This window comes from Cebus imitator, unplaced genomic scaffold, assembly GCF_001604975.1.
Source record: "Cebus imitator isolate Cc_AM_T3 unplaced genomic scaffold, Cebus_imitator-1.0 Scaffold137, whole genome shotgun sequence".
Taxonomy (NCBI): domain Eukaryota; kingdom Metazoa; phylum Chordata; class Mammalia; order Primates; family Cebidae; genus Cebus; species Cebus imitator.
Window position 1 is genome coordinate 795,862 of NW_016107452.1, and position 12,378 is coordinate 808,239.

At 46.1% G+C, this 12,378-nt stretch overlaps 1 protein-coding gene across 1 annotated transcript in view; it reads left to right on the forward strand.

The window, feature by feature from the left end:
- Nucleotides 1-7,615, forward strand: part of VAT1L (vesicle amine transport 1 like) — a 174,761-nt gene extending 167,146 nt beyond the window's left edge. The window contains exon 9 of the mRNA XM_017541847.2: nt 5,091-7,615. Within this exon, the coding sequence (XP_017397336.1) occupies nt 5,091-5,189 (99 nt within the window). The 3' untranslated portion in view covers nt 5,190-7,615. The remainder of the gene's footprint in view (nt 1-5,090) is intronic.
- The last annotated feature ends 4,763 nt before the right edge of the window (nt 7,616-12,378 follow it).

The window sequence follows — 12,378 nt, forward strand, 5'->3', positions numbered from 1 at the left end:
AGTGGAGGGGACTGGGGGTAATCAAATGATTTCACACATGGGGGATTAACCACGAACTGAGATGAACGCTGAAAAGGAAAGGCCAGCGCTTCAGTGAGAGGATATCAAAAGCAATCTGAAGGCACAGACATTGGTTTCTATGAAAACATAGAAACGGTAGACCTGTCTAGTATAGCTGCTAGCTGTTGGGAGAAACTCCTGGAAAATTTCAATGCTGTCACATTCATGTTCCTAACAGAATGATGCCAGTGGCCTCTGAGATGCTCCTTGATGGTTCCATTTTTTTTTTTGAGATGGAGTCTCACTCTGTCACCAGGCCGGAGTGCAGTGGCATGATCTCAGCTCACTGCAACCTCCTCCCGGGTTCAAGCGATTCTCCTGTCTCAGCCTCCAAAGTAATTGGGACTACAGGAGTGCTCCACCATGCCCGGCTAATTTTTGTATTTTTAGTACAGACAAAAGTTTCACCACGTGAGCCAGGATGGTCTCGATCTCTTGACCTCATGATCTGCCCTCCTCGGCCTCCCAAAGTGCCAGGATTACAGGCATGAGCCACTGCACCTGGCCTTATTTTTCTTTAAGACAGAGTCTCACTCTGTCATCCAGGCTGAAATGTCGTGGCACTACCTCAATTCACTGCACCCTTCACCTCCTGGGCTCAAGTGATCCTCCCACCTCAGCCTCTTGAGTAGCTGAGAGTACAGGCAAGCACCACCATGCCCAGCTACTCATAATTTTTTTTTTTTTTAAGAGACAGGGTCTCACCACGTTGCCTAGGCTGATCAACTCCTGAGCTCAAGCAGTCTGCCTACCTCTGTCTCCCAAAGTGTTGAGATTGTAGACATCAGCCACCATATTCAGCCGTGATTTTTTTTTTTTTTTTTTTTTTTAACCAGGACAAAACCCTTCTATCCCAGGGATGCCACCAGGAGTATAGCATGTCAGACTCACGCCCCACCTGTTCTCCCCAGGGCCTCTAAAGGAGGGAACATGCAGGGGAGCGGTCAATGCCTGGGCTATCTGACTGCATGGATTTAAAACTCTGAGCCCCTGTTTATTACCTTGGAAAGTTGACCACTCAGCTTTGTTCCCCTGTCTGTAAACTGGAGATAAGTTCTCAAAAGTCAGTTAGAATGGCATCATAAAGCATTGTCTGGTATGTACTAAGTTCCAGGTCATCTTTGACAAAGAAATTAGGAAAGGTTTCTTGTTTGTTTATATACATTGATTCTTGAAGCTGCAACAATTCTTTGAAAAAAGAGAATGAACTACAATTTTTTTGCATGTTGTCATCCAAAGTGGTTTTTTTTTTTTTTTTTTTTTTTGAGACAAGTTTCACTCTTGTTGCCCCCGGCTGGAGTGCAGTGGTGTGATCTTGGCTCGCTGCAACCTCTGCCTCCCGGGTGCAAGCAATTCTCCTGCCTCGGCCTCCCAAGTAGCTGAGATGACAGGCATGTGCCACCATGTCCAGCTAATATTGTATTTTTTAGTAGAGATGGGGTTTCTGTATGTTGGTTAGGCTGGTCTCGAACTCCCAACCTCAGGTGATCCGCCCGCCTTGGCCTCCGAAGGTGCTGGGATTACAGGTGTGAGCCACCGTGCCCAGCCAATGTGTGTATTTTTAAAACTATTTCCATGACTTACATAACCATAATGTAGTTTGGGTATGACACTCATTTCATTCAATGAAGGACAACTTCACCATTGTAAGATGCCCTCTTGTTAAGTGACTGATACTATATGGCTGTAGCTTATTAAATGCTTACTACGTTCCAGGACTGTTCAAAGCAGATTAGAGGACAAGGTTGGGGAGGGGCTGGCAAGGATCCTGAGTCTCCTGTACACCTATTGTATACCCTTCAAACATATGACCAAGTCTGTTTCAGCCCCATTTGTAGAAGGCAGACAGGCTCTAGGGCCATCCTAGAAACTTACTGCTATCAAGCAAAATATTGGCACCAATTTTCCACTCCGGGATGCTCCTGTGTTCATCACACATGAGTTGCTGCCAAGTCCTTGGGCTGGTAGAAAGGCCTGTCTCACCGAGTGGGGATTCTTACCAGGGCAGATGCTGAAAAGCTCACCTTTCTGGGTGAAAGCACAGGAACTGCCTGTACCACACACGACGTGTGTGGGGGTGACAATGTCATTGTCCTTGTTTCTGAACCTCCTGAAGGCTTTTTTCTTTTTTGAGATGGAGTCTCACTCTGTTGCCCAGGCTTGAGGGCAGTGGCACGATCTCAACTCACTGCAACCTCTACCTCCCGGCTTCCTGTGATCCTCCTGCCTCAGCCTCCCAAGTAGCTGGAATTACAGGCATGCACCACCATACTGAGCTAATTTTTGTATTTTTAGTAGAGACAGAGTTTCACCATGTTGGCCAGCCTGGTCTCAAACTGCTGACCTCAAGTGATCCACCCACCTCAGCCTCCCAAAGTGCTGGGATGACAGATGTGAGCCACTGTGCCTGACCCTCCTGAAGGCTTTTATCCCTGGGAGTGAAAGAATCAAAAAGATGGTAGAGAGTGGGTATTCGGAGCAAGCATGGGGTAGAAGAGAAGCCGTGGCCCAGCTAGGCAAAGAGCAGACTTGAAGGAGAGGGAGCGGGTAGTCAGGTTAAATGGAAGACGTGGAGATGCGGGAGGGGTCCAGTGAGGTCATTTTAGGGTTAGCACTTGAAGGAAGAGGAAACACACAAGGTCCATGCTCAAGAGGATGTGTCACTGTCCACTCAGCAGCTGTTGGAGGAGGGGTCAGAGGCACCTGCAGAGGTGCTTTCTCCTACTGCAATGCTCACCCTGTCTCAAAAAAAAAAAAAAAAAAAAAAAAGGTCTGTGTTGCCCAGGCTGGAGCGCAGTGGTACGATCTCAGCTCACTGCAACCTCCACCTCCCAGGTTCAAGTGATTCTCCTGCCTCCCCATCCCAAGTAGCTGGGATTACAGGTGAGTACCACCACGCCTGGCTAAATTTTATATTTTTAGAAGAGATGGGGTTTCACCATATTGCCCAGGCTGGTCTTGAAATCTTGACCCCAAGTTATCTGCCCACGTCGGCCTCCCAAAGTGCTAGGATTATAGGCGTCAGCCACCGTGCCTGGCCATGACCCCTCTCAGCCTTCCCTCAGCCTTGCATCTGCCAAGCCAGCATGCTGCAGGACACACCACTCCTCTAGAATAGTCTGGGCTACAAGGCACGTGGGCAGCACCCAGGCAGGGGAAGTCGGTTGTTATTGGCAGCTCCAGAAGCGAATTTCCTGGGAAGCCCAAGAGTGGAGTCTCATGGGGTCGGAGCAGAGGCAGAACTGCTGCCTCCAGCCCCTACAGTACCAGAGGGCAGCCCTGCCCCAGTCCTGGCCATCTGATCAGTGCCCTGGAGAACAAGGGTGGCCTTTCCTGAAGGCTCCTGACCTCTGCTGCCCTTACATCTGCGGCTACATCACCTCAGTGTCTCCCTTTCCACTGCTGTAGTACAGAACTAGCAATAATTACTACTATTGCTACTACTTCATAGAGTCATAGAGAAGATTAAAAGGACCACTGTTTGTGAGCAAATTGGCATATTGGTGACTGTGTATTATAATAGTCTACTGAGGGGCAGGTACAGTTCTTCCCCTCCATAGTTGGTTAGTTCTACGTTATCCTGAAAACACTTACTGCACAGGTACCTAGCTATAGGAAGAAAACCGCAGGTTCTCTCCTGCGGTGTCTACAGTTTGGCAGGGGCAGATGGACACTGGTCCATGAGCCAGTCGTATAAATGGGACACTGCAACTCTTGATCAGTGCTACAAAGAAGAGGTGTTTGGGCCACGAAAGCTCATAATAGGGAGATTGTTCCAGTTAGGGAACTTTGGAAAGGCTTTCCCAAGGAAGTAGGATTAGCGCTAAAGGAAAAGTAGGCATGGACTGGGCTGATGGAGTGGAGGCGTGACATTCCAGGGAGAAGGCATTGCACATGTGTGGTTGAGGGGGAAAGCCCAGCTTCAGGTGAGAGAACACGGGGTGGGCTGAAATTCAGGGACCAAATTCTTATTTGTCAGAATAAGCCGTGATGCAGGTGGGGACTTCAGTCTGCGAGACCTGGGGCCCAACCTAGATCTAGGAGCTTAGAACAGAAAAGAAATCTGAGGAACAGCTCTTGCAGGGGAATGTTAATGAACAGAACTAATTTGTTCGGAGCCTCTCTCGTGCTCAGCCCTTTGCTAGACTCTTTAGAGACACTACTCCATGTTCATTCTCCTGGTTCTTATAACAAGTTTATAAGGCAGGTGGATTTACCGCCACTGTAATGACGGAGGAAAGGAAGGCCCAGAGGGGCAATCCTAACTATGCCAGGTACCAGTGATCAACGAAAGAAAAGGAGCCAGGAAAAATCCCTCTCCTCCCAGAAACTGTATTCCAGTGGGGAAGCAGAGACCTAAAAGTAGATGAATACACCTTCGTTCTGGTTGTTGTATCTGCTCTTCCTAAGTGGCAGCATCAGGACTTCAGCCATTGTGGCTCAGTGCAGCTGATGTTCTCAACACCCCTCCCATCTCCCCTTGGCATTCCAGGGGCTTCCTTTCGTGGGCACCTGCCCCCCGACTGCCTCAGAGCTAACTCTGGTCACCAGAGCATGCTTTATTTGCACAGAACCTGCGTGAAATACAGAGAGATAACTCACCTCCCCTGAGAACAGACCTTAGCCATACCGAGGTTTCCTCCTCCCTCAGAAGGGCAGACTCTAAGATGTGCCCAATAGGGTCTCTCAGAGGTTCCCAGCAGGACTCAGTCCCACTGCCAACACAGGAACCAACTTACCTACATATCCTGCCTTGGATTCTTCCCCTTTTTGGTCTCATTTCTTCACTCTCCTGTTAGTGCTTCCTGGGATCATCTCCCAAATTCCAGATACTTACATTCAAATCCTTATCTTAGCACCGTCTCTTGGGGTGCCCATCGTATGACGGCTAATCCCACACTGCCTTCCAAGGAAACAAGCAACCCCAGCTCGCAGCCCCCAAGAAGTCCTCCCATGGGACTTCCTCAGATGCTCAAAGATGACGGGGCCGGGTTGCACAGCCCTCACTAACATCCTCTTTTGAATTACAGATGGCCAATGACAGCACAGAGACCAGTGAAGCAGGGGAAGAGGAAGAGGACCATGAGGGAGACAGCGAGAACAAGGAGCGGATGCCCTTTATCCAATAACCCAGGAACCCAGATGGGAGAATGTGAAAGATGGTTTGGAAGAAGAGGACCCGGCTGAACAAACTCTTCTGTGCCCCAGTGAACAAATGCTGTAGTCCAGTGCGTGTCGTGTTTGTCTGCAGTCAGCCGAGCTAAAAAGCTGTTGATCACTGTTGTTTTTTGAAATTAAGTGCCAATCCCATTCCATGCAGTATTATGTCCCTCTATCTGCGTATTACACACTCCCCTGTCCCCTGTATCAAAACCGTCTGTCTGTGGGTTCTTCTTGACAGTTCTAGAACAGCCTTGCAAATTAATACAAGCCCCAGGCTCTATGCCTAAGAGACCAGACACGGGGAAAGACAAGTTTGGATGGAAAGGTGTTATCGCAGAGCCCTGTCTAGCTCCTAGAACTCTTCAGGCCAATGACACTTTTTCGCTGCCGGCCACCCTTGCCTCTGATGAGAACACTTGCCAATTTGGCCGACAGAAAGAGAGTAGGCCAGGAGATGTTTTCATGAGCCCACAAATTTATTCCTAGTAGTGCTTTTTCTCTCTCCATTTAAGAGACAACTATGGTCAAAAGTTTGAGCCATTCTCTTCTACCCCGCTTCAGTGTTTGACCCTTCCACTGGTTCTTATCCATAAACACAGGGAGGCAGGTAGAGATTTTTGTACAGTAGACAGTGGGTCAACAGCATGAGTTTGGGGACCTGCCATGAAGATTTCTCCTCCAAAACACATCTCATCAGCGGGATTCTTCCTGATCCGTATTTATTTTAAGAAAACTCACCACATACGAGACGCATTCAGAAGTTAATCCTGAGAATTGCTGGTGTTTGCACACTTGCCACCTGCATTATCAATTCTGCAATTTTCAATTGCTGGTGGAAAGTGACCATTTTGACTGTGGACCCCCCAAGGAAGAGTTCCCTTGCAGACCCACAGGTAGAAAAATCAATGAGTATCTCCTTCCGTGCCAAAGCATGTGCCAACATGTAACCAACTCTAGTGATACAAAAGGTGTATATTCAGCATCTGGTGCCAGATTTACAGTTCCTCCCCTCCCATATATAAACCTCTGGTGCAGAATCTTCAGTGCCATTGCTCCTGGGGAACCAAGGACCAAGCTACCTGCTTAAACACCTTGTTCAGGTTTTCAGCTCCTAAGGAACCCCACGGCTATGCCATTTGACTGTGCTTGACAGATGAATATACTCACCCTTGAGAAAGAGAAGGAATCCCAATGTCTCCACCAGTGGAGCTCCTCATTCCCTCCTTCCAGTCCTTTTGGCTAAAATGATTAACTCTATCACTCACAGACCAATCTGAAAATACTAGGAGGTCATGGGATTGGTACCCCAACTTTCTTTGTGTTCTGAAAAATATCAAAGGACTTTCACGTTGCCCGGTTTTTCCACCAACAAGCCTTAGGGTGGACCCAACCCTTTCCCCAGTGGTAGGAATGAATGCATCTTAGCAATTGCCTGTCTCATTTCCAAAGTCCCTATGTAGCCAGTGTCACCTCATTCATCATGTTCTTTTCCCTATCCTAAGCTTATGATGACTTATGTATGCCAAATATTTATCTGAAGAGTTTCTCCTCATTGTGAATGTGTGTATAAAATATGAAGACCAGAAAGCGTGCTGTCATCTGAGGAACCAAGTGATGTGAGTATCCCAAAAGAGGACACCAACATCGTCTTTCCTTCCTACGCCAGGACTCACCAATATTCCAGTTCTGGGCTATTCAGAGAGATAATGGGGCGTTTATTCCCCTATTACCTTTGCTAAGTGCTGTATTATTGGTTGTTTCTCCCGTAACCATGCTAAAAAGGGAGTCCCCTAAGGAGAACTGTCATCCAAGTGGCATTCCTAGTAAGTTGGGCTGAAGTGGCATTTTCCAGAGCTGAAGAAGTAAAGAGGCATTGGCCATATTAGGGCTGTCCACCCCCAGAAAAGTGGGAACTCAGCTACATTCAGAATTCACATCTTCGTTATATGCAGAGGAGAGCTATAAAAAGGCATCCCCTCCAAATCGATTTGGTTTGGGTTTGTTCAACTAGCCAAGTGAATCCAGTAATCACAAATTATGCCAGGCGGTTAAAGAACACCCATTCCTCTCAATACAGAATGAGAAAACTAGAGTTTGACCACTAAGACCAATTTCTGCCATGAAGAATGGAGGGACACAAGTTAATTGTTCAACGTGCTCTCATTTTAAGCACCTTCTTCCCTGTCTCTTGATTGCCATTTCTGAAGGAAGCGTAAAGAATGTCTCAGTCTGCCTTAAAGGAACTGTGAAGGCTTCTCTGTAATTTAAGCTTGATTTGAAGTGAACTGAAACATTGTCTAATGTCTTCGTGGCTTTAGAGCTTTTGTTATATTGTGCCTACAAAGCAAATTATGTTTACACAAAAATATAAAGTATTCAGCATAGCCAAACCTTGCCTGGCATCTGTTACTCCACATACATCATTGCTGGATAAGCAGTCGCACTGTTAAATATGCAAAGAATGGGGAACTGAAAAAGGAAAAGTTAAAAACCTGGTAGAATCATCTCCAGATGAGAAACTAAAGACCCCATAAAGAAAACAGGAGTTAAGAGGAGAAAAGCCTTTAAAACCAATTCAGCTTCCCTTCAGCTAGAAAGTAAAACCATTAGGTAAAAGAAAAAAAAAAAACTATTGAAAACATCCTATGGGCCAGGCACGGTGGCTCACACCTCTAGTCCCACCACTTTGGAAAGCTAACACCAGTGGTTCACTTGAGGTCAAGAGTTTGAGACCAGCCTGGCCAACACGGTATAACCCCATCTCTACCAAAAATACAAAAAGTTTCTGGGTGTGGTGGTCTATGCCTGTAATCCCAGCTACTCGGGAGGCTGAGGCAGGAGAATCACTTGAACCCAAAAGGCAGAGGTTGCAACGAATCGAGATCACACCACTGCACTCCAGCCTGGGCAACAGAATGAGACTCTATCTCAACAAAACAAAACCAAACCATAAAAACTATCTTATGATCAGGATGACAGTGATGATACACATAAGTGTAGAATACTAATAATGCCAAACAGTTATAAGGCATGTGTTGCTAAAAACTGTCCACTTAATTCACATGCCCTCCCCACAGCTCTAAGAGGTAAGGTCTATCATTATGTCCACATACAGGTGACAAGATTGAAATACAGGGAGCTTGTGGCCTTGTGTAAGATCACACGCTAGTAAGTCACAGAGCTAAAACTCATCAATTTCAAAGCATACTCTTTCCTCCAGAATGTATGCTGTCCACCACCTGATCATGCTACCCTGAACCTCAATAAGGGTAAAATACAATACATTTCAAACTAGCGATCCCTTTTTCACCTGAAACCCATTAGGGATTCGGTTTTCTCTGATTTCAAGGATATGCTTGTAAATTTGTCTTGCTTGGTAGCAAATAATATGCATGCCCAGAAGTATATTTATTTTTTCAGTCTCCCATGCACGTGTTTGGCGACATACTGATTCTGAAACGCACAGGTCTCATCAATAGTTTTCAGTTTCATGATCTAAAATCCTCCAGGTCACCAAAGAGATACACAAAAGTAAATATCCAAAAGCTAGGGGTTCACAAAAGCACAATTCATGGCTGGGGAGGGTGTACTGTGTTTTACCGTATTTCTCAGCAGGAAGCCAACAAAATAGTCAAGTCTATGTCAATAAAACACCACGTATATAAACTAGAATTGAGAAAGTAGGAAGTCATGCTGTCAGTGAAGTGCTTATGAAGTCACATACTACCAAGTTTCTTGTTTTTTGCTTTTGTTTTGTTTTGAGATTGGGTCTTGCTCTGTTGTCCAAGCTGGAGTCAAGGGGTACAATCACACCTCACTGCAGCCTCAACCTCCAGAGTTCAAGCAGTCCTCCCACCTTAGCCTCCCAAGAAGCTGAGACCACAGACACATGCCACCATACCCAGCTAGCTTTTTGTCTTATTATTATTATTTTTTTTTGAGACAGAGTTTCACTCTTGTTACTCAAGTTGGAGTGCAATGGTGCCATCTCGGCTCACTGCAACCTCTGCTTCCCAGGCTCAAGCAATTCTCCTACTTCAGCCTCCCAAGTAGCTGGGATCACAGGCATGTGCCACCACGCCAGGCTAATTTTTTGTAATTTTTGTAGTGATAGGGTTTCTCTATGTTGGTCAAGCCGGTCTCAAATTCCCGACCTGAGGTGATCCACCCACCTCGGCCTCCCAAAGTGCTGGAATTACAGGCATGAGCCACCATGCCCAGCCGCTTTTTCATTTTTTGTAAAGAGAGGGGTCTTTCTATGTTACCCAGGCTGGTCTCATACTCCTAGGCTCAAGCAATCCTCCCACCTTCATCTCCCAAAGTGCTGGGATTACAGGCATGAGTCACTGCATTTGACCCTTGTGTGTGTGTGTGTGTGTGGTGGGGGGCGGGGGTTGAGACCAAATCTCACTGTCACCCAGGCTGGAGCCCAGTCGTATGATCTTGGCTCACTGCAGCCTTCATCTCCTATGTTCAAGCAACTTTCCTGCCTCAGTCTCCCGAGTAGCTGGGATTACAGGGGCACACCACCATGCCTGGCTAATTGTTATATTTTTAGTAGAGACAGGGTTTCACCATGTTGGCCAGGCTGGTCCAGAACTCCTGACCTCAAGTGATTCACCTACCTTGGCCTCTCAAAGTGCTGTATACTCTTATTTAATGCTCATGTTCTCTGTATGAGTCCCATGGCTGCACCCAGCTAGTGCTGGTGCACTGTCACATTCAACAATGGCTCAGCCACTAACACTAGAATCTAAACTAAATCCACATCCTCACTTATAAATGGAAATGGGAAAGAGGTCTACTAGGAGTTGGAAGTTTTTTGTTTTTTGGTTTTTTTTTTTTTTTTTTTTTTTGAGACAAGGTCTCACTGTCACCCAGGTTGGAGTATAGTGGCATGATCTCCACTCACTGCAGCCTCCACCTCCCAGGCTCGAGCAATCCCTCTCACCTTAGCTTCCACAGCAGCTAGGATTACAGGTGTGTGCCCCCACACCCAGCTAACTAATTTTTTGGAGAGAAGGGGTCTTGCTCTATAGCCCAGGATGCTCTGGAACTCCTAAGCTCAAGCAATCCTCCCACCTTAGCCTCCCAAAGTGCTGGGATTACAAATGTGAGCCATCCTGCGCAACCCAAATTAATTTTTAAAAAGCTTGAAGGAGGTTAGGGTACAGTAACATTTCAAAAGCCATTTGGGGCATAGGAAACATTTGTGTATGAGCAAGGAGGAGAAAAATTTTAGGAGCAGCGAATACAACCATGTAGCTGAAATAGAAGATTGAGGGGAAGAAATGGAGCAGGAGACGGGCACCATGGGAAGTCAGCGCCAGGTCTGGGAGTCGTTGAGTGCCAAGCTGGTCCTCTTCAATGTTAAGGAGGGGAACAAGGCCATGCAATGAATGTTATGATGTAAAAGCTTGGGAGGCGACTTCTGAGGGGAGGTGCTGGGTTTCATGGGAGGAGAAATAAGAGCCCATAGGTGGCCAAGGAGCCAGACGTCAAATGCCTTGACTCCTTGTGCCTTGGTTTGGGTCTTCCAGAATCAGACATTGAAACAAGGATTTGACTGTAAGTCGTGTTGGGGAGGTGGTGACGCGAAGAAGCACGGAGAGCAGGAGGCAGGGAAAGTAGGATAGCAGAGGAAAGAAGCCAATTCAGGCTGTGTTGGTGAGCAGGCAGCTAGTACAAGACACTGCAGGCATGATCAGAATGGTCCCACATGAAGGATAAGGATGCAGTCACGGTTACCCATCAATTCCCATGTGTTGTTGGTTGGGGACTGCTCTCAACAAGGTGTTCATTCCTTTCCTTCCCTTCCTGTCTTGGCTCCCGTATGAACCAAGCACATTGCTGTGGCCAGTCAATGGCCTTGGGAAGGCACAAGAAGCCCTTGGTCTGTATGGGAACTGCGAGGGGATATGGAAGCAGTACCACAGCTCCTATGGTAACTTGTCTCAAGAACTTCCTTTTTATTCTGAAGTTAATGGAGAAAGTTTTTAAGGCTTTCCACAAACTAGGTTTCAGTCTTAGTAACTACTCTAGCTATGTTCCATCACCTCACACCAACACTTCTTTTACTCTTCACTTGGAGAATAGTTTCTGCTCAGAGGAGATAGCCAAAATGCCTTGCCAGCTCATCAGGATGTGTTCCTTCATTGGGATCTTCCCGACAAATTGTAGGTCTCCTTCTTCATGGGACCAGATAAATCTGGGCTCTCCATTACACAATTCTATGTGTTTGTTCAACACAGATTAAATGAGCATTTACTAGACACAGGACCCTGTTCCAGGTCATAGAAATAGAAAGAAATGGAAAGAAAATAAGACAGATTCTGCCTCAAGAAATTCAGTCTAGAGCTGTGCTATCCAATAGAACTATAACATGAGCGACATACAAAGTTAAATTTTCTAGTAGTCACATTAGATGAGTAAAGAGAAACAGATTTTAATATAATTTAGTCCAATGTATATAGAATGTTGTCATTTCAACATATAATCAACAGAAATGTTATTAATGCCATAGTTTATGTTCTATTCTTCATACTAACACTCCAAAATATGGTGTGTATTTTATAGAGAGACAGAGTCTCACTGTTGTACAGGCTGAAATGCAGTGGCACAATCATAGCTCATTGTAGCCTCCAACTCCTGCATACAAGTGACGCCTCAGTCTCCCAAAGTGCTGAGATTACAGGGATGAGCTACCGCACCTGGCCCTGGTTCTGTTTTACACTTACAGCACATCTCAATTTTGACTACACACACTTTAAATATTCAGTAGCACCTGTGACCAATGGCTACGATTTTGGACAGGCAGGTCTAGAGGAAGGGCAGGAATGGACTGCAAGATATAAACGTAGCTTTAAAGATGCAATGGTAGAGGGCATAATGAAGGTGCAAAGTAGGGAGGGGATGGCAAGGAAAGCAGACAGAGGAGGTGATGCTTGAGTGAAGTTATGCAAGTTGAGCACATGTTATCCAGAAGAATGAGGTACTTAAAGCACATAGGATTGTGCCTGGCATACCGCAAGCAGTCCGTAAACATTAGTTCTCTTTCCCTACCTCCATCTGCCAATGCTGGGAAGAATGGGATGCTTGGGAAAAACTCAGTAGTTTCTTTTCTCTACTTTAAAAACAACAACAACAAAAAAAAAA